The 20409-nt window shown below is 61.1% G+C and overlaps 3 protein-coding genes across 4 annotated transcripts; 2 read left to right on the top strand and 1 right to left on the bottom strand.

Annotated features, from left to right (window-relative positions):
- Positions 1-1434: 1434 nt before the first annotated feature.
- Positions 1435-2868, bottom strand: SFTPC (surfactant protein C). The gene is made up of 5 exons (XM_084221948.1): positions 2588-2868; positions 2348-2497; positions 2086-2226; positions 1904-2014; positions 1435-1769 (listed from the first exon to the last, which is right to left on the bottom strand). The coding sequence occupies exons 1-5, from the start codon at positions 2768-2770 to the stop codon at positions 1668-1670; spliced, it is 687 nt and encodes a 228-aa protein (XP_084078074.1). The 5' UTR covers positions 2771-2868; the 3' UTR covers positions 1435-1667.
- A 228-nt stretch (positions 2869-3096) lies between these two features.
- Positions 3097-9082, top strand: LGI3 (leucine rich repeat LGI family member 3). 2 transcript variants are annotated; one of them, XM_084221787.1, is made up of 9 exons: positions 3097-3184; positions 3347-3753; positions 5714-5785; positions 5878-5949; positions 6036-6107; positions 6196-6267; positions 6947-7116; positions 7203-7367; positions 8135-9082. In XM_084221787.1, the coding sequence occupies exons 2-9, from the start codon at positions 3533-3535 to the stop codon at positions 8950-8952; spliced, it is 1662 nt and encodes a 553-aa protein (XP_084077913.1). In that variant the 5' UTR covers positions 3097-3184; positions 3347-3532; the 3' UTR covers positions 8953-9082. The 2 variants fall into 2 exon arrangements, with proteins under 2 accessions (XP_084077913.1, XP_084077914.1); XM_084221788.1 differs by having other exon boundaries at positions 3136-3184; positions 3350-3753.
- Positions 9083-13531: 4449 nt separating this feature from the next.
- Positions 13532-19021, top strand: REEP4 (receptor accessory protein 4). The gene is made up of 8 exons (XM_084221897.1): positions 13532-13586; positions 14591-14663; positions 15657-15733; positions 15837-15957; positions 17809-17922; positions 18018-18150; positions 18242-18396; positions 18485-19021. Exons 1-8 carry the CDS (start codon positions 13555-13557, stop codon positions 18548-18550), a joined length of 771 nt encoding a protein of 256 aa, XP_084078023.1. The 5' UTR covers positions 13532-13554; the 3' UTR covers positions 18551-19021.
- The last annotated feature ends 1388 nt before the right edge of the window (positions 19022-20409 follow it).

Genomic DNA, 20409 nt, shown 5'->3' with positions numbered 1-20409 from the left:
GGCTCTGAGGGCACTGGGTCAAGGACCCTTGTCCCCAGGCACGGGGACTTCTCTGCTGCCCAGGAGCGAGGTGGCAGGGCCAAAGCAAACCCTCCAGGGTGGAGCATCCGGCTGTGGTGAGAGCTGGCCCGTGTCCCTTCGCCAGCTCGGGCACCTGGAGCTGCTTGATGTGGCAAGGGACAAACAGGACATGAAAGATTTCCTGTAATCCACAGGGACGGGGTGGGAGCGGGGTCACCGTGGCGTGGGGAGTGTCTCTGACCCTCATTCCTGCTCCTCAGGCTGCTTGGCCACCACTGCTGGTGGCGTTTGGGGCTGGCAGAGGTGCCCACAGTGTGGGTTTTTTTGGGCTTAGGGGGTCCCAGCTCTGGCGTGTCCCCCTCAGGTGGCAGGGGGACACTGCTGGGTTTTGCCCATCCACCAGCCCCTCCTGCAGCTGGGACCCCTCCAGCCACCCCTGAGACCCCCAACACCCCCAGTGCTGATTGGGGGGGTGAACGCTGCCTCTTTTCCCAGGGTGTCAAGGGCCACGAGAGTCCCTTGAGTGGCTCCTGGCTGTTTGTTCTGTCCCTGTGGGAGCCCTTATCAGCTTTCCTGGCCCACGGCACCCTCTTGACCCAGCTCCTTATCACCATCAGGGTTTTCTGGGAAGCAGAGCTGCTGGCTCTGGGTCAGCACGTGGAAACCTGCAATGTCCCTCCTGCTCCCAGCAAAGTGTCACCCCCCAGAGCTATGACCCTGCTCTCTGCCCGTGGCAGTGATTTTGGGGACAACACTGAGTTTGCAGCTCTGGAAAGATCAAATCAACTTCCAGGGGTCTCTTTTTCCCCTCCCAGCCACGCTGCTCCTCTGGTTTCCAGTGCAGCACTTGGAAATGGCCCCAGAGGCTTCTGAAGGGGCAAGAGAGGCTGGAATGGTTGGGAAAAGGGAGAGGATGGGGGGGAGCTGGAGCTGGAGCAAGGGGATCGTGGTGTCTGTGGGTAACACTCGGTTCCCACTGGGGACGTGGCACAGTCCCTCTGTCCCCACCTCCCCGAGGAGGGGACAGGGGTGGGAGCTTTTCCTGAAGGGCTGGAAGTGCAGAGGCTGCTCCTTTCTCCTCACCCTCCATCCTGCAAACTGGGGGCACAGCTGGGGACAGTGGGAGGGCACAGCTGGGGCACCGGGGGAACACAGCTGGGGACAGTGGGAGGGCACAGCTGGGGACAATGGGAGGGCAGAGCTGGGGACAATGGGAGGGCACAGCTGGGGACAATAGGAGGGCACAGCTGGGCACAATGGGACCATCGTGTGCCGTTGTGCTGCCGTCCCCCTTGTTTGATCCCTCCCGACATGAGGGATTCCCCTCCCCACCCCGCACCCCACAAGGGGACACCCCTGGGACACCGTGTCACTGTCCCCAGCACCCAGAAAGGGCAAGAGCACACTCGGAGGTGGCAGCACAGGCTTTACTTTGTAGACAGAAGCAAATCCCAAAGCAAATCCCACTTTTTTTATGGCGAGAGCAGCGGGAAAGCCGCGGTGCCAAGCGACAGTGGGAGGAGCACCCCCGTGGCGGGGTGGCTGTCCCCGCGGTGGGGACGAGGAGGAGCGATTCCCGCCTGGAAGGGGACAGTGGGGGACAGTGCCATCCCTCTGTCGCTGTCCCATCCCGCTGGGAGCTGCTGCTACGCCCAGAACACGGGGACGGCGCTGCAGAGGATGTTGATGGTGGTGCCCAGGATGGAGCGGTCAGCCAGCGGCACGGCCTTGTCCCCAACGTCCTCATCCTGCAGGACACAGAATGGAGCAGAGCAGCCACCCCCGGCAGCCAGAGGGGACAAACCCCCAGCGCCACATTTCCCAGGCTGCGCTGAGCCCGGTGCGGCTCCCACCCCGTGGCAGCGGGGTTGTCACCGCTCACCTGCCGGCGCTGGAAGGTCTCGGTGACAGCGTCCAGCCCCGGCAAGTTGTCCTTGTCCACGCGGGTGATGTAGCAGGAGCGGCGACGCCAGGACCTGTAGCCGACCAGCAGCTGCTGGCAGACAGAGCGGGCTCAGCCCGGCGCGGTGCCGTGTCCCCGCAGGTCCCCATGTCCCCACGCACCTTGCTGTAGTCGTAGACCACCGCGGCAGAGCCGTTGAGCCCATCCCGCACCGCGAACGTGCCGCTCCTTTCCTTCCTGCTCACGGCGAGCTTCTGGGGGATCCCCTCGCCATCCAGCCCCTGGATGCTCATTCGCAACACCTGCCCGTGGGGAGAGGCTCAGGGGGCTCTGCGGGGGCTGAACCCCGTCCCCACAAAGCCGCGGTGCCGCCCCAGCGCCCCTCCCGGAGCCGGGGGCACCGCGGGCCCTCGCCGCCCTCACCGTCTCGGCGTGGGACTCGCTGAGGTGCAGCCCCAGCAGGAGGAAGGCGACGTTGACCACCACGAGGGCCACCACCACCAGCGCCACCATCAGCAGGAGGCTCTTGAGCTCGTGGGGGATGCAGGGCAGGCGCGGGGACTCCGTGTACCTCTGTTGGGGACACCCGGCTGAGCCGCCAGCACCGGGGGTGGCAGCGGGGGCTCGGCCCCACGCCCAGGGTGGGTGGTGGGCGCTCCTTACCGGAGGTGCCTCCTCCATCAGCGCCTCTTTAGAGCTGTCCTCCATCTCTCCGCGTGCTCCTGTCCCTTTGCCAGCCCGGGCCCGGGGACATTTATAGGATCCCGGGTGGCCGGGGAAGGCTGGGGCCACTCCAGCTGCCGAGTGCCACTTGTGCCGTTTGCTGAAGAGCCAGGGAGGGGACATAAAACCTCCCGAGGGCCCTTCCGCGGCGTTTGTCCGGCAGCGGTGGGGATGCCAAAGCAAACAGCGGGCACTGCCCAGCCCGGGGCTGCGGCAGGAGGGGCCCCAGCCCGTCCCGGGGGAGCTGCACCCCCGGCAGCTGTGTGAGCCCCCCCGGCGGGGAAGGAGCTGGCTGCACTCATTGTTCCCGAGGGCACCGCGCCAGGGACGGCGCAGATGGACGCTGGCATGGGAGAGATGGGTGCCTGGGACGGACGGGCGCCCGCGGCGGCGTGGATGGGTGCCCGGTGTGCTGCGGCCGCAGCGGGCAGGGCGAGCAGCTGGGGGGGCAGCGCCGCAGCGCCGAGATGGGGGAGCCACCGCGGGGGGCGACACCCCTGTGGTGTCCCCCGGTTCTGCGCACCCCAAGAGCAGCCGGTGGGCGCCACCCCGGCGGGGAACCCCGAGTTTGGCCGCTGCCGGGGACACGCGCGCACGGACACGCGTGCCCGGGGATGCTGGCGCTGTCACTCAGCCGCATCCCTCCCTCCTTCCTTCCCTCCCTCCCTCCTTCCTTCCCTCCCTCCCTCTCTCCCGCAGCAGCTCCCGGGCATGGTGTGCTGCAGAGCCGCGGGTCAGGCGCCCGCAGCCTCCGCCGCTTCTCCTCCACCCTGAGATCCCCGGGGGAATAAAAAAAGAGAGGAAAAAAAGGTTTTTCCACAGCTGCCGGGCACAGCGGCGTTGGGAGCAGCTCCCGGGATCGAGCAGGGATCAGGCCAGGGCGTGATGGAGCTGCGGCGCGGGAGGAGGATGCCGAGGGACCAGCTCCCCGCTCGCCTCCTCCTCCTCCTCCTCCTCGCCGTGGCCTGGCTCTGGCCGCCGGCGGAGGGGCGGCGGCCCCCCCGGCCTCCCCCTTGCCCCCCGAGCTGCTCCTGCACCCGGGACACGGCTTTTTGCGTGGACTCCAAGGCCGTGCCCAAAAACCTGCCCCCCGAGGTCATCTCGCTGTGAGTACCCGGGGAGGGGACAGCGGTGGGGACAGCGTCACACCCCGGGAGTGCGGGGCTGGCAGGGGCTGCTGGCGGTCCCGGAGGGGCAGGGACACCCCTGCCGTGCCGCACAGGGGGACAAAGGCGTGGCAGGGCGGGGTCCGGTCGGTGTGGGGGGCTCCGGGGGAAGGAGGAGGCTGGGGACAGCCCGGGACACGTCCCTGCGTCCTGCGGTGCTGGCACACGCAGCCATCCATCGGTGCCAAAGCGAGCGGGGCTGCAGCCTGTCCCCGCCGCGACCTTGGGGCGCAGAACCCCGAGGGGACACGGCTGTGACCTTGGTGACCGCAGCCCCGAGGGGACACGGCTGTGACCTTGGCGACCGCAGCCCCGAGGGGACACGGCTGGGGGGGGTCGCGATGGAGGGGTCCCCGGGGACAGGGCTGTGCCCCGGAGCCTGGCACGGGGAGGGGTGGCAGATGTGGGTGTTTACAGCTGTGTGAGCGTGGTTACACACCCGTTTGTGTGTATTTACACACGTGTGTGCGATTACACACCCGTTTGTGTGTGCTTACACGCAAGTGTGGGCTACACCTGTGTGTGTGTGTGCTTACACACCCGTTTGTGTGTATTTACACACGTGTGTGCGATTACACACCCGTTTGTGTGTGCTTACACGTGAGTGTGGGTTACACCTGTGTGTGTGTGCTTACACACTCGTGTGTGTGTTACACCTGTGTGTGTGTGCTTACACACGCGTTTGTGTGTGTTACACCTGTGTGTGTGTGCTTACACAGCTGTTTGTGTGTGTTACACCTGTGTGTGTGTGCTTACACACTCGTGCGTGTGTGTTACACCTGTGTGCATGTGCTTACACAGCTGTTTGTGTGTGTTACACCTGTGTGTGTGTGCTTACACACTCGTGTGTGTGTGTTACACCTGTGTGTGTGTGCTTACACACTCGTGTGTGTGTTACACCTGTGTGTGTGCTTACACAGCTGTTTGTGTGTGTTACACCTGTGTGTGTGTGCTTACACACTCGTGTGTGTGTGTTACACCTGTGTGTGTGCGCTTACACGCTCGTTTGTGTGTGTTACACCTGTATGCATGTGCTTACACAGCTGTTTGTGTGTTACACCTCTGTGTGTGCTTGCACACCCATTTCTTGTTACACCTGTCTGTGTCTGCTTACACACCCGTTTGTGTGTGTGTGTTACACCTGTCTGTGTGTTACATCTGTGTGTGTGCTTACACACCTGTTTTTGTGTGTTACACCTCTGTGTGTGTTACACCTGTCTGTGTGTGCCTACACACCTGTTTGTTTGTGTTACACCTCTGTGTGTGTTACACCTGTCTGTGTGTGCCTACACACCTGTTTGTGTGTGTTACACCTGTCTGTGTGTGCCTACACACCTGTTTGTGTGTTACAGCTGTCTGTGTGTTTACATACCTGTGTGTATGTTACACCCGTGTGTGTTTACACACCTGTTTGTGTGTGTTACACCTGTCTGTGTGTGCTTACACACCTGTTTGTGTGTGTTAAACCTAGTGTGTGACACCTGTCTGTGTGTTTACACACCCGTTTGTGTGTGTTACACCTGTCTGTGTGTGTGTTTATACACCTGTCTGTGTGTGTTTACACACCTGTCTGTGTGTGTTACACCTGTCTGTGTGTGTTTACACACCTGTCTGTGTGTGTTACACCCGTGTCTGTGTTTACACACCCATTTGTGTGTGTTCACACACACGTGCACACACGTGGCCCCGGGCCAGGGGCTGCCGCAGGGCGTGGGCAGCCTGGGCTTGGCGCCAGCCCCCTGCACCTCGTCCCCTCCGTGTCCCCACACCTTGCCGGGGTCCCTCTGCCAATGCCAGCACCCCGGCAGGCAGCAGGTGGCACAGAGCCCGTGCTGGGGGCAGGGGGTGGCGGTGCCAGGCTGCTGCCGTCCCCTCTCCTGCAGCTGCGTCTCTCCCGCAGGACCATGGTGAACGCGGCTTTCACGGAGATCCGCGAGGCAGCTTTCGCCCACATCCCCTCCCTGCAGTTCCTGTAGGTGTCCCCCCGGTGCCCCCCACCCCGGTTCCCCCCTGGGTGCCCACCCTGCCCAGCCCGGCGCTGACGCCTCCCCCCTCTCTTTGCAGCCTCCTCAACTCCAACAAGTTCACGCTGATCGGGGACAACGCCTTCGCCGGGCTCTCGCACCTGCAGTACCTGTGTGTGACACGGGGACAGCAAAGGGACAGGGAGGGCACACGGGGGACCCTCGGGATGGCCCCGTCACTCTCTGCTCCCGTTCCAGGTTCATTGAGAACAACGACATCCAGGCGCTCTCAAAGGCCACATTCCGTGGGCTCAAGTCCCTGACGCACCTGTGAGCACCTGGGGGACACTGTGGGGGTGGCCCTGTGCCTTCATCACTGTCAGGGGTGTGTCACCTCCACAACCCTTCTTGTCCCCAGGTCCTTGGCCAACAACAACCTGCAGACACTGCCACGAGACCTCTTCAAGCCGCTGGACATCCTGAGTGACCTGTGAGGCTGCCACAGCACTGGGGACACCGGGCTGGGAGAGGGTGACATCCCAGGGGCTGGCACTTGGGCAGGGTGACATCCCTGGCAGGGACCCCCAGGGACACTGAGCTGGGGAGAGGTGACATCCCAGGGGGTGCTGGGGGTGATTCAGTGCCATCCCTGGCAGGGACCCCCACTGAACTGGGGACAGGTGACATCCCAGGGGGTGCTGGGGGTGACTCGGTGCCATCCCTGGCAGGGACCCCCAGGGACACTGAGCTGGGGAGAGGTGACATCCCAGGGCGTGCTGGGGGTGACTCGGTGCCATCCCTGGTTGGGACCCCCACTGAGCTGGGGAGAGGGGACATCCCTGGGCGTGCTGGGGGTGATTCAGTGCCATCCCTGGCAGGGACCCCCACTGAGCTGGGGACAGGTGACATCCCAGGGGTGCTGGGGGTGACTCGGTGCCATCCCTGGCAGGGACCCCCACTGAGCTGGGGACAGGTGACATCCCAGGGGTGCTGGGGGTGACTCGGTGCCATCCCTGGCAGGGACCCCCACTGAGCTGGGGACAGGTGACATCCCGGTGGGTGCTGGGGGTGACTCGGTGCCATCCCTGGCAGAGATCCCCAGGGACACTGAGCTGGGGAGAGGTGACATCCCAGGGGTGCTGGGGGTGACTCGGTGCCATCCCTGGCAGGGACCTCCGTGGCAACTCGCTGGCCTGTGACTGCAAGATCAAGTGGCTGGTGGAGTGGCTGGAGAGCACCAACACCACGGTGCCCGCCGTCTTCTGCAGCAGCCCCGGGCAGTTCGAGGGACAGCGGATCCGGGACCTGGCGCTCGGTGACTTCCAGTGCATCACCACGGGTAAGGCACCCCGCCACCCGTCACCTGTCACCTGTCACCTCGCTCCTGGGTGTTCAGACCTTCACCGCCGCCTCTCCCTGCTCCAGATTTCGTGATGCACCAGGTCCTGCCCTTCCAGGCGGTGTCGGCCGAGCCCTTCACCTACGCCAGCGACCTGTACGTGGCCCTGGCGCAGCCCAGCGCCAGCAGCTGCTCCATCCTCAAGTGGGACTACGTGGAGCGCAAACTCCGCGACTTCGACCGCATCCCCGGTGAGGAATTGTGTTGGGATAATATTCCAATATTCCAGGATGGAACGGGTCTGGGCTCGTCCCGCCCTCGCTGCTCGGCCAGAGGCAGCTGCTGTCGTTTTTTAGCACAGAGATCCCTCTGGCTAGCTAGGAGTTGCAGCTGGACACTGAGAACAAGTCCAGGCTGGTAGGAACTCAGGTTTACCTCTGGTGAAAGTCCTTAGGCTAGGTGAGACTAAAGGAGAGGATTCTACCGCAGGGTTTAATCCAGAGCTTTATTCCAGGGTCTCAGATCTCTGAATCTTGGTAACAGCCACAGTGGAATCCCGGCCGCATGGTCCCAGGTCCTTTTAAGCTCAGGTCCACGGTCTCCAGGACCTTTTAAGCTCAGGTCCACGGTCTCCAGGACCTTTTAAGCCCAGGTCCATGGTCCCAGGTCCTTTTAAGCCCAGGGGGAGGGGGAAGGGAGAGGATAGGTGAGCTACCAACCAGGTGGGAGAGGGCGAGTCTCAGGGGACAATGACACTCAGACAGGCCAATGGCCCAGGGCTGAGAGGCATCTTTGGAACTTCTGCCAATCACATCACGCCCTTGCTGGGATGTTAAGCTTGATGGACACCACTTAGGACGAGAAAGGGGGAGGGGAACAGAGAAGCTCTTGCTACCTGGGAAAGGATTGGGGAGTCTGAAACAGGAAATTGCAACACACTACAACAGAATTGGGCTGGGGGTCCCCTCTTTGGGGTGCCCTGGGACGGCCCGGTGTGACTTTGTGGCTCCGTCGCCAGCTCACTCGGCGGTGCACTGCAAGCCCATCGTGGCGCAGGAGCAGCTCTACGTGGTGGTGGCGCAGCTCTTCGGCGGCTCCTACATCTACCGCTGGGACACGGCCGTGGACAAGTTCATCAAGATCCAGGACATCGACAGCCAGAAGATCCGCAAGCCCAACGACATCGAGGCCTTCCAGATCGAGGGCGACTGGTACTTCGTCATCGCCGACAGCTCCAAGGCGGGCTCCACCAGCCTCTACCGCCTCAACCAGAACGGCTTCTACTCCCACCAAGCCCTCCACGCCTGGCACCGCGACACCGACGTGGAGTACGTGGAGAACGACGGCAAACCGCGGCTGATCATCTCCAGCAGCTCCCAGGCGCCCGTCATCTACCAGTGGAGCCGCGCTCAGAAGCAGTTCGTGCCGCAGGGCGAGGTGGGCGAGATGCTGGACGTGCAGATGGTCAAGCACTTCAAGGCCAAGCGGGAGCAGTTCCTGTGCCTCAGCCGCTACATCGGCGACTCCAAGGTGGTGCGCTGGGAAGGGCAGCGCTTCGTGGAGGTGCAGACGCTGCCGTCCCGCGGCTCCATGGTGATGCAGCCCTTCGCCGTGGGCCAGCGGCAGTACCTGGCGCTGGGCAGCGACTTCTCCTTCACCCACGTCTACCTGTGGGAGGAGGAGAAGCAGAAATTCGCCAAGTTCCAGGAGCTGTCGGTGCAGGCGCCGCGAGCCTTCCGGGCCGTGCCGGCGGCCGACGTGCAGCTGCTGCTGGCGCCCAGCTTCAAGGCCAACACGCTGGTGTACCGGCACGTGGTGGTGGACCTCAGCCTGTAGCCGGCACCCGGAGAGCCACCGGACATGCATGTGCCCACCGCCCCCTGTGCCACCCCCTGCGCCGCCCTCCACCCTCACCCAGCCCCACGGTGCCTCAGTTTCCCCACGGCGCTCCCGGGTTCACCCTGTGGGAGGCAGGGAGGGAGGGTGGGATGCTCCTTGTGCTGCAGAGCTGCACCCCCGGGGGTGGGGAGGGTTTGGGGGGTCTCTGTGTGCTCGGGCCGTGGGCTGGGAGCTGGTGGCAGGAGAGGAGGGGGGACAGCGGGCAGGCATGTGGCAGGAGGGGTGGAGGGTTCCCAGGATGAGGAGGGACTTTGGGATGCTCCAAAGTGGGTGGGATGGCCGAGGTGGATGTGGTGGGATGGCCTGGGGAGCGTGGGGTGCTCCAGGGTGGATGCAGATGGGATGCTGAGGATGATAATGGGGTGCTCCAGGATGCTCTGAGGATGATGATGGGATGCTGAGGATGATGATGGGATGCTCCAGGATGCTCTGAGGGTGATGATGGGATGCTGAGGATGATGATGGGATGCTCCAAGGTCAGTGGGATACCCTGAGGATGATGATGGGATGCTCCTGGATGCTCTGAGGATGATGATGGGATGCTGAGGGTGATGATGGGATGCTCCAAGGCCAGTGGGATACCCTGAGGATGATGATGGGGTGCTCCAGGATGATGATGGGATGCTCCTGGATGCTCTGAGGATGATGATGGGATGATGATGGGATGATGATGGGATGCTCCTGGATGCTCTGAGGATAATGATGGGATGCTGAGGATGATGATGGGATGCTCCTGGATGCTCTGAGGATGATGATGGGATGCTCCAGGATGCCCTGAGGATGATGATGGGATGCTCCAGGATGCTCTGAGGATGATGATGGGATGCTCCAAGGCCAGTGGGGTGCCCTGAGGATGATGATGGGATGCTCCAAGACCAGTGGGATACCCTGAGGACGATGATGGGGTCCTCTAGGATGCTCTGAGGATGATGATGTGATGCTCCAGGATGCTCTGAGGATGCAGATGGCATGCTGAGGAAGATGATGGCATGCTGAGGATGATGATGGGATGCTCCAAGGCCAGTGGGGTGCCCTGAGGATGATGATGGGATGCTGAGGATGGTGATGGGATGCTCCAGGATGCTCCGAGGTGGATGAAGCAGTGACAGTGGAATGCTCCAGGCCAGCACCTCCCGTCCCTCCCCGTGCCCACGGCCCCTGCCCAGGCAGGACCCAGCGTGCCAGCGGGGCGGCCGTGCCCACCAACCCCCAATAAACACACTGTGCCCCCCAGCCCTGCCCGTGTGTCCTTCCAGCCTCGGGGTGCCCGCTCCACCCGGCACCCCACTGCCCCAGGGAGAGGGAATTCCTCAGTTTTGGGTGCTCCTGACCCCACATGTGGAGTTTTCCCCAGCAGAAACCACAGCCCACCTCGGTGCCCGCTCCACCCAACATTCTGTTCCCCCAGGGACAGGGAATTCCTCATTTTGGGTTTTTTCCAGCAGAAACCTCAGCCCACCTCAGTGCCCAACATTCCACTGCCCCAGGGAGAGGGAATTCCCAGTTTTTGGGCACTCCTGACCCCACATGTGAAGTTTTATCCAGCAGAAACCTCATCTCACCTCGGTGCCCACTCCACCCAACATTCTGCTCCTCCAGGGAGAGGGAATTCCTCATTTTTGGGTGTACATGGGGTTTTTCCAGCAGAAACCTCAGCCCACCTCAGTGCCCGACATTCCACTGCCCCAGGGAGAGGGAATTCCCAGTTTTTGGGCACTCCTGACCCCACATGTGAAGTTTTATCCAGCAGAAACCTCATCCCACCTTGGTGCCCGCTCCATCTGACATTCTGCAGCTCCAGGGACAGGGAATTCCTCATTTTAGGATGCTCCAGGCCCCACATTTGGTGTTTTTTTCCCAGCAGAAACCTCAGCCCACCTCGGTGCCCGCTCCACCCAACATTTTGCAGCCCCAGGGACAGGGAATTCCTCATTTTTGGGTGTTCATGGGGTTTTTTCCAGCAGAAACCTCAGCCAACCTCAGTGCCCGACATTCCACTGCCCCAGGGAGAGGGAATTTCTCATTTTAGGATGCTCCAGGCCCCACATTTGGTGTGTTTTTCCCAGCAGAAACCTCATCCCACCTCGGTGCCCGCTCCATCCCACGTTCTGCTGCCCCAGGGACAGGGAATTCCTCGTTTTTGGGTGTACATGGGGTTTTTTCCAGCAGAAACCTCAGCCCACCTTAGTGCCTGACATTCCACTGCCCCAGGGAGAGGGAATTCCCAGTTTTTGGGTGCTCCTGACCCCACATGTGGAGTTTTCCCCAACAGAAACCTCATCCCACCTCGGTGCCCACTCCATCTGACATTCTGCAGCTCCAGAGACAGGGAATTCCTCATTTTAGGATGCTCCAGACCCCACATTTGGTGTTTTTTTCCCAGCAGAAACCTCAGCCCACCTCAGTGCCCGACATTCCACTGCCCCAGGGAGAGGGAATTCCTCCGGGCCCTACATGTGGAGTTTTATCCAGCAGAAACCTCATCTCACCTTGGTGCCCGCTCCACCCAACATTCTGCAGCCACAGGGAGAGGGAATTCCTCATTTTAGGATGCTCCAGGCCCCACATTTGGGTTTTTTTTCCCAGCAGATACCTCGTCCCACCTCGGTGCCCTCTCCACCCAACATTTTGCTGCCCCAGGATGAGGGAATTCCTCATTTTAGGGTGCACATGGGGTTTTTTCCAGCAAAACCCTCAGCCCACCTCGGTGCCATTCCACTGCCCCAGGGAGAGGGAATTCCTCATTTTTGGGTGTACATGGGGTTTTTTCCCAGCAGAAACCTCAGCCCATCTCGGTGCCTGCTCCATCCCACATTCTGTTCCCCCAGGGAGAGGGAATTCCTCATTTTTGGATGCTTCATGCCCCGCATTTGGTGTTTTTTTCCCAGCAGAAACCTCATCCCACCTCGGTGCCCACTCCATCTGACATTCTGCAGCTCCAGGGACAGGGAATTCCTCATTTTAGGATGCTCCAGGCCCCACATTTGGTGGTTTTTTCCAGTAGAAACCTCAGCCCACCTCAGTGCCCGACATTCCACTGCCCCAGGGAGAGGGAATTCCTCCAGGCCCTACATGTGGAGTTTTATCCAGCAGAAACCTCATCTCACCTTGGTGCCCGCTCCACCCAACATTTTGCTCCCCCAGGGAGAGGGAATTCCTCATTTTTGGGTGCTCCAGGCCCCACATTTGGGTTTTTTTCCCAACAAAAACCTCATCTCACCTCGGTGCCCGCTCCACCCGGCATTCTGCTGCCCCGGGGAGAGGGAATTCCTCATTTTAGGGCGCACGTGAGGTTTTTTCCCCAGCAGAAAGCCGGTCCCAGGGCAGGGTGGGGAGCAAGAGCTGTTTCCCCAAGCAGGGCGGTCCCTGCCGGACTGGTTTTCCAGGGGAGCCTTTCCCTGGCAGCCGGGTGGATAAATCTGCATGTGAAAAAGCAGCAATTAGGAGCACAAATAAAAATCCTCCGGCGGGTAACGGGCGGCCCCGGGGCGCGGACGGGTTCGGGGAGCGGGGCGGCCCTGCCTCAGTTTCCCTGGCAGGTAAAAGCGGATTTAAAAGCACCGGGAGCGCTGCAGGAGGATTCTGGCACTTCCACGGCGGCCGTGACTGGGACCCCCCAAAAATTTCTTTAGCATCAATCAGAGTGGCTCTCCCCTCCTTTCCCGACCAGTTTATTGATTTAAAAATTGTGTGGTTTAATATATAGAAATATATGTGTTAGGGCATTAATTTTTATGTTTTAAGGAGCATTTAATGTAGGTTATATATTAATATATTGCATATTAATGTAGTGATATTTGATATATATGGGGAAATGGAAACACGACGTTTTTAGGCATGTTTAGGAGATTTATTGAAATTTTAAAGATATAGTTATATATATAATTAATGTATTGATATAATATATCAATATATATTATATATATTGATATACCACATAATCAATATATATTATATTGATATTATATAAAAAGGATCATACATTTTAGATCATTATTATAATTATTAATATAATTATATTATCTGTTATCTATTATATATTATTATCTATTATCCATTATCTATTATATATTATATATGTATAATATAAATATATTGATATATATTTTTATAATATGTATTATACATATATATAATACATATTATAAAATATATATTATATACATTTATATAATGCATATTTTTATAATATGTATTATATAAATATATTGATATTTAATGCATTTAGGGAATTTATAAAATGTTTTTATTTTATAAAGCTGCGGGTCGCACTTTAAGGGGCCCTGTTGCCCTTTTAAGAGGCTCTCTTGCCCTTTTAAGGGCATTGCCCTTTTAAGAAGCTCCGTTGCCCTTTTAAGACCATTGCCCTTTTAAGAGCGGCAGGTGGGGCCCGGACCGCGCCTGCGCGGCTCGGTTGCTGCAACTTTCAACTTTTGGGATTCGCTCCCTCGGGGTTCGGGGGGAATTTGGGGGGATTTGGGAGCTCCCGGGGGGCGCAGCACCGCCCCTCCCGCCCGGCCCTCCAGCCCCGGCCGCGCCATGGTGTCCTGGATCCTCAGCCGGGTGATTGAGTGAGTGCGGTGCGGGCGGTGTAACGGGGCGGTCGCAGGGATCCCCCCCTCCCGGTGCCCCCTCCCGCTGTTCCATTAACGGGGCTCCCCGTGCTGGGCCCGCAGCGGAGAGAGGCCCCGGCCGGGGTTTGGGGGGCGCCCTCAAATTTCACTATGGGGGTAACCAACACCCCCCCCCAAACGTGCCCCCCCCCAAAATGGATCCCTGAGCTGCTGCTGGGCCGCCCTGCCCGGCCCGAGCAGGGTGGGCACGGCTGGGGTGCCCGGCGTCACCCGGGGTGGGGTCCCCTGAGGAGGCCCTGTCCCATCCGCGGGGGTCCCAGCCCTGAGGGTGCCCCCATTTCCCGGCGGGGTCCCTGTTCTGATATCCCCCCATTTCCCGACGGGGTCCCTGCGCTCAGGGTGCCCCCATTTCCCGGCGGGGTCCCAGCCCTGAGGGTGCCTCCATTTCCCGGCGGGGTCCCTGCCCTGATATCCCCCCTATCCCGGCGGGGTCCCTGCCCTGATATCCCCCCTATCCCGGCGGGGTCCCTGCCCTGATGTCCCCCCATTTCCCGGCGAGGTCCCTGCTCTGATATCCCCCCATTTCCCGCTGGGGTCCCTGCTCTCATATCCCCCCATTTCCCGCCGGGGTCCCTGCCCTGACATCCCCCCATTTCCCGGCGGGGTCCCTGCCCGGAGCAGACACACCAGCTCTGTCTTTGGGGTGCCGGCGCCTCCCTCAGCGCCCCGGCACCGAGCCTGGCACCGGGGACGGATCCCGCGGGGAGCAGCCGGGGCCCTGCCCTGCCCGGACAGGTCGGGCCGGTCCCGGGGCCGTGGGAGCCGCACGGTGCTGATGGCCGAGCCTCCCCGGAGCCTCCCGGGCTGCTGTCCCGGCCTCTCCGGGCTCGGCACGGGGCTCCAGGCCGGGCTGCGGCGCCGGGCCCGGCGGCTCTGCTGGGCCGGGCTGCTGCTGCTGTACGCGGGCTGGCCGCGCTGCCTCACCCCCCCCTGCGCTACAGGCTGCTCTTCGGGATGCTCTACCCGGCCTACGCCTCCTACAAGGCCGTCAAGACGAAAAACATCCGGGAATACGTGAGTCGAGTGCTTGGGGAGCCCTTTTTCCTGGGGCTCCAGTCCCCCCTCCTGTTCCTGGGATTCCTGGGGTTCCAGGGCTCCAGTCCCCCCACCACCCCACCTTTTCCTTGAGGCTGCAGTTCCTCCTTTCAAGTCCCCAGCCCCTTTTTCTGTTCTCCAGCCCCCCTTTCTGGGGTTCAACCCCTTTTTCCCAGCCCCCCTTTATAGGGTTCAACCCCTCTTTTCAAGGCCCCAGCCCCTTTCTGTCGTCCAGACCCTCCCTTTTCCCAGTCTCCAACCCCTTTTTCCAGGGTTCAGCCTCCCCCTTTCAAGGCCCCAGCCCCTTTCTGGGGTTCAGCCTCCCTTTCCAAGGCCCCAGCCCCTTTCTGGGGTTCAGCCTCCCTTTCCAAGGCCCCAGCCCCTTTCCATGATTCAGACCTCTCCTTTTCCCAGTCTCCAACCCCTTTTTTTAGGGTTCAGCCTCCCCCTTTCAAGGCCCCAGCCCCTTTCTGGGGTTCAGCCTCCCCCTTTCAAGGCCCCAGCTCCTTTCTGGGGTTCAGCCCCTCTCTTCCCAGTCTCCAGTCCCCCTTTACAGGGTTCAGCCTTCCCTTTTCAAGGCCCCAGCCCCTTTCTGGGGTTCAGCCTTCCTTTCCAAGGCCCCAGCCCCTTTCTGGGGTTCAGCCTTCCTTTCCAAGGCCCCAGCCCCTTTCTGGGGTTCAGCCTCCCCCTTTCCAAGGCCCCAGCCCCTTTCTGGGGTTCAGCCCCTCTCTTCCCAGTCTCCAGTCCCCCTTTACAGGGTTCAGCCTTCCCTTTTCAAGGCCCCAGCCCCTTTCTGGGGTTCAGCTCCTCTCTTCCCAGTCTCCAGTCCCCCTTTACAGGGTTCAGCCTTCCCTTTTCAAGGCCCCAGCCCCTTTCTGGGGTTCAGCCCCTCTCTTCCCAGTCTCCAGTCCCCCTTTCCAGGGTCCAGCCCCTTTTCCCAGCCCCCCTGATGGGCTCCCCGTGGCTCCCCAGGTCCGCTGGATGATGTACTGGATCGTCTTTGCTCTCTTCATGACCGCGGAGACCTTCACCGACATCCTCATCTCCTGGTGAGCCTGGGGAGGCACTCTGCCTCTCCCCAGACCCCCCCAGATGTTTGGGGGCACCATGAGGTGCCTTTGGACCCCCCCATCTCCTGCCCCTCTCGCCCAGGCTCCCCTTCTACTACGAGGTGAAGATGGCTTTTGTCATCTGGCTGCTGTCCCCGTACACGCGGGGGGCCAGCCTGCTCTACCGCCGCTTCGTGCACCCCACGCTGGCCCGCAGGGAGAAGGTAAAACCCCAAAATCCGGGGGTTCTGGGGGTCCCCCTGCCCGGCCTGGGGGGGTCAGCCCCCCCTCGAGTTGGGGTGGTGGTATCCTGGAGATGTGGCATTGCCCCAGGTCATGGGAGGTGACAATGTGCAGGGATGTGGGGATGTGCTGGGGGGTGACAGTTCCCTTGGAGTGACAATACCCTGAGAGGTGACAATGCCCAGGGACGTGGAGCTGCACTGGGGGGTGACAATGCCCAGGGACATGGAGCTGCACTGGGGGGTGACAATGTGCAGGGACATGGAGCTGCACTGGGGGGTGACAATGCTCAGGGAACTCAGGGAATGCCCCAGGTCATGGCATTGCCCTGGGAGGTGACAATGCTCAGGGACACAGAGCTGCACTGGGGGGTGACAATGCCCTGGGAGGTGACAATGCTGGGGGATGTGGGGATGCACTGGGGGGTGACAATGCCCAGGGACATGGAGCTGCACTGGGGGGTGACAATGCCCTGGGAGGTGACAATGTGCAGGGATGTGGGGATGCACTGGGGGGTGACAATGCTCAGGGACATGGAGCTGCACTGGGGGGTGACAATGCCCTGAGAGGTGACAATGCCCAGGGACATGGGGATGCACTGGGGGGTGACAATGCCCAGGGACATTGCCATGCCCTGGAAGGTGACAATGCCCAGGGACATGGAGCTGCACTGGGGGGTGACAATGGCCTGGGACATGGAGCTGCACTGGGGGGTGACAATGTGCAGGGACACAGAGCTGCACTGGGGGGTGACAATGCCCTGGGAGGTGACAATGTGCAAGGATGTGGGGATGCACTGGGGGGTGACAATGCCCAGGGACATGGAGCTGCACTGGGGGGTGACAATGCCCTGGGAGGTGACAATTTGCAAGGATGTGGGGATGCACTGGGAGGTGACAATGTTCAGGGAACTCATGGAATGCCCCAGGTCATGGCATTGCCCTGGAAGGTGACAATGCTCAGGGACATGGGGATGCGTTGGGGGGTGACAATACCCAGGGACATGGCGCATTGCCCTGGGAGGTGACAATGCTCAGGGAACGCCCCAGGACATGGCATTGCCCAGGGAGGTGACGATGCCCTGGGACATGGGGCTGCCCTGGAAGGTGACAATGCTTAGGGACATGGCATTGCCCTGGGACATGGTGATGCACTGGGAGGTGACAGTGCTCAGGGAATGCCCCAGGCCATGGCATTGCCCTGGGAGGTGACAATGACCTGGGAGATGACAATGCTCAGGGACATGGTGATGCACTGGGAGGTGACAATGCTCAGGGAACACCCCAGGTCATGGCATTGCCAAGGGAGGTGACAATGCCCTAGGACATGGGGCTGCCCTGGGAGTGACAATGCTTAGGGACATGGCGTTGCCCTGGGACATGGGGCTGCCCTGGGAGTGACAGTGGCCAGGGAGGTGACAATGCCCTGGGACTTGGGGATGCCCTGGAAGGTGACAATGCTCAGGGACATGGCATTGCCCTGGAACATGGGGCTGCTCTGGGAGGTGACAATGCTCAGGGAATGCCCCCGGACATGGCATTGCCCAGGGAGGTGACAATGCACTGGGACATGGGGCTGCCCTGGGAGTGACAAGGCTTAGGGACATGGCATTGCCCTGGGACATGGTGATGCACTGGCAGGTGACAATGCTCAGGGAACACCCCAGGACATGGCATTGCCCAGGGAGGTGACGATTCCCTGGGACATGGGGCTGCCCTGGGAGTGACAGTGCCCGGCGAGGTGACGATGCCCAGGGCCCTGGCCACGCCCCAGAGGTGACACTGCCCAGGCCACCCCCCTGCACTGCCAGCACCTCCCCGTTTGTCTCTCAGGACATCGACGCCTTCCTGGTCCGTGCCCGTGAGCGCGGCTACGAGGCCGCGCTGCGCTTTGGCAAGAGGGGCCTCAACCTGGCGGCCACCGCCGCCGTGCAGGCGGCCACCAAGGTACCAGCAGCAAACCCCGCCCCAGCAGGGTGCCAGGGGAGGGTGACATCCCCTGGGATGGCATCTGATCTGTCCCCTCCGTGTCCCCCGTGCAGAGCCAGGGCGCGCTGGCCGGGCGGCTCCGCAGCTTCAGCATGCAGGACCTGCGCTCCCTGCCCGAGCAGGCCCCCGTGCACTTCCAGGACCCGCTGTACCTGGAGGAGCAGGAGGGCCTCCAGCAGCCCCTGGGTGAGCAGCTGGGTGGTCACAGAGAGGGAGGGCCCAGCAAAGCCCACGGTGGCCGTGCTGGAGGTGGCTGGCGTGTCCCCTCTGTCCCCAGGCTACGGCGCTGGCCTCCGCTATGACAGTGAGTCGGACGAGGAGGAGCTGTGGTCGGACTCGCAGGTGTCACCCTCGGCGTCCCCACGCCGGGATCCCAGACCCCTGACCCGCTGCCAGAGCCTGAGAACCCTGAGGAAGAAACCAGGAAAAGAGGTGACGTGGGAGGGGGACACACGGTGGGGGCATGGGGCTGCCTCAGGGGGTCCTGACTGTCCTTGTCCCTGTCCCTTCCCCTGCCCAGGGCTCTTGCCGGCTCCTGCGCAGCCGGACCAGGAGGAGAGCGGCTCTGTCAGAGCAGGAGAGCTGAAAATGCCTGGAAACTTCTGCCAGGAGGCTGGAGAGGAATTTGCTGCTGCGGCATCGGGAGGGACCTGTGGCTCCTTGTGTCCCCAGGGTGGCTCCTTGTGTCCCCAGGGTGGCTCCTGCTCCCCTGGGATCCTCACACTGTAAATCCCTTCCATGTGGCCCCTTGAGGAGGGGGGAGCAGCTCATCCCCAGACCCCTCAGCTCGGTGCTGGCGCCTTTCCTGTGGGGTCTGGCCCCTCCTTTTCCTCCATCCCACGAACACTACAGGCTCCCCCCCTCTCCTGCTGCCATGGTGCCTTGTTCACAACATTCCCGTTCCCCTGGGAGCCAGGAGTGGATGTGCCTTGTCCCTCTGAAGCCAAAGCCGTGCCTTCCCCACCCCAGACACAGACTGACACCCCCATACTTGAGCCCAGAGCACTGGGCAGCACACAACTTTTAGCATTCCCCTCTCCCAAAAAGAGGGTTTTGTACCTGGAAAAATAAATGTTTGTTTCAGACTTCAGGAAGCAGGAGTTGTCCCCAGTGCTGTCCCCTTCCACAGGAAGCATCCTGAGATTGGTTTTTCTCTTGGAGGGAGCTCTGGAATCCATCTGAGACTCCTCCAGGGCCTCTCCCAGAGTATTTCCACCCAAGTCCAGGATCCCAGGTCAGTCCCAGACTCTTCCAGGAAAGTTTCCTGAGAGGTTTTCCTTAGGAGAAAGCTGCACCCTCAGGGATTCTCCAGGCATCTCCCAGAGCCTTTCCCCGACATTTCAGGTTCCCAAATCCCTGTTAGTGTCCCCCAACTCCTCCAGGGAAGCTTCCTGAGAGTTTTTCCTTTGGAGAAAGCTGTACCCTCAGGGATTCCCCAGGCATCTCCAGAGCCTTTCCCCCACATTTCAGGTTCCAGAATCCCTGATAGCATCCCCCATCTCCTCCAGGGAGAGGATTCTCCAGGCATCTCCAGAGCCTTTCCCTGACATTTCAGGTTCCAGAATCCCTGATAGCATCTCCATCTCCTCCAGGGAGAGGATTCTCCAGGCATCTCCAGAGCCTTTCCCTGACATTTCAGGTTCCAGAATCCCTGATAGCATCCCCCATCTCCTCCAGGGATGCTTCCCGAGACCATTTTCTCATTTGGAAGCAACTCCATCTTTGGGAATCCCACCCCAAGCTCCTCACGGGCATCTCCCCGGGTCATTTGTCACCCACTTGATGTCCCTGAGGCAATTCCCGACCTTCCCGGGGCTCCCTGCAGTAGCCGCGTCCCCCACGGCGTGGCAGCACAGCCGGGAGGGACACCGGGGACATCCCCGCACCGTCCCCTCTCCCTGCCCCATCGCGGCTCCTTCCCGGGGGGCTCATCCCCACCGCGGTGGGTGGCACAAGGTGACACTGTGGGCTGTCCCGCGGTGCCCCTGCTCGCTGGCATCAATCCCCTCGCTCCCAATCCCTCCTGCCCTCTCCCCCGGGGCCAGCTGTATTTTTAGCCCTTGGCTGCCGCCCGATCCCGGGGGTCTCCCCAGGGCAGCGGGAGCGGCCGGGCCGGGCTCTGCGGGGCAGCCCGGGCCGGGCAGGGGTGTTGGAGCAGATTAGGTGGAGGTGGCTGGATTAGCCCGCTCCAACTGCCTGCGAGACGATTACTTAAAGCAGCCGAGGAGGAAGGCAGGGTGGGGACAGCGAGGGCCAGGGGGCTGCCTGTAATCCCCCTAAAGCCGCTTAGGGAGCGCGGTTCCTCCAAGGATACGGCCCAGGGAGGCTGCTGGGGCCAGCCGGGGGTCAAAGGGGGGGTTCGTGCATGTTGGGGGGCTCACAGCAGCGTTGGAGCCTCGGTATTGCATCCCCGGGGTGTGGGGTCAGGGATTCACAGCTTGGGGA

Source organism: Fringilla coelebs (genome assembly GCF_963513975.1).
Source record: "Fringilla coelebs genome assembly, chromosome: 26".
NCBI classification, from domain to species: Eukaryota; Metazoa; Chordata; class Aves; order Passeriformes; family Fringillidae; genus Fringilla; species Fringilla coelebs.
Note: the sequence above shows the minus strand (reverse complement) of the source record. Positions and strands in the feature narration are given on the sequence as shown.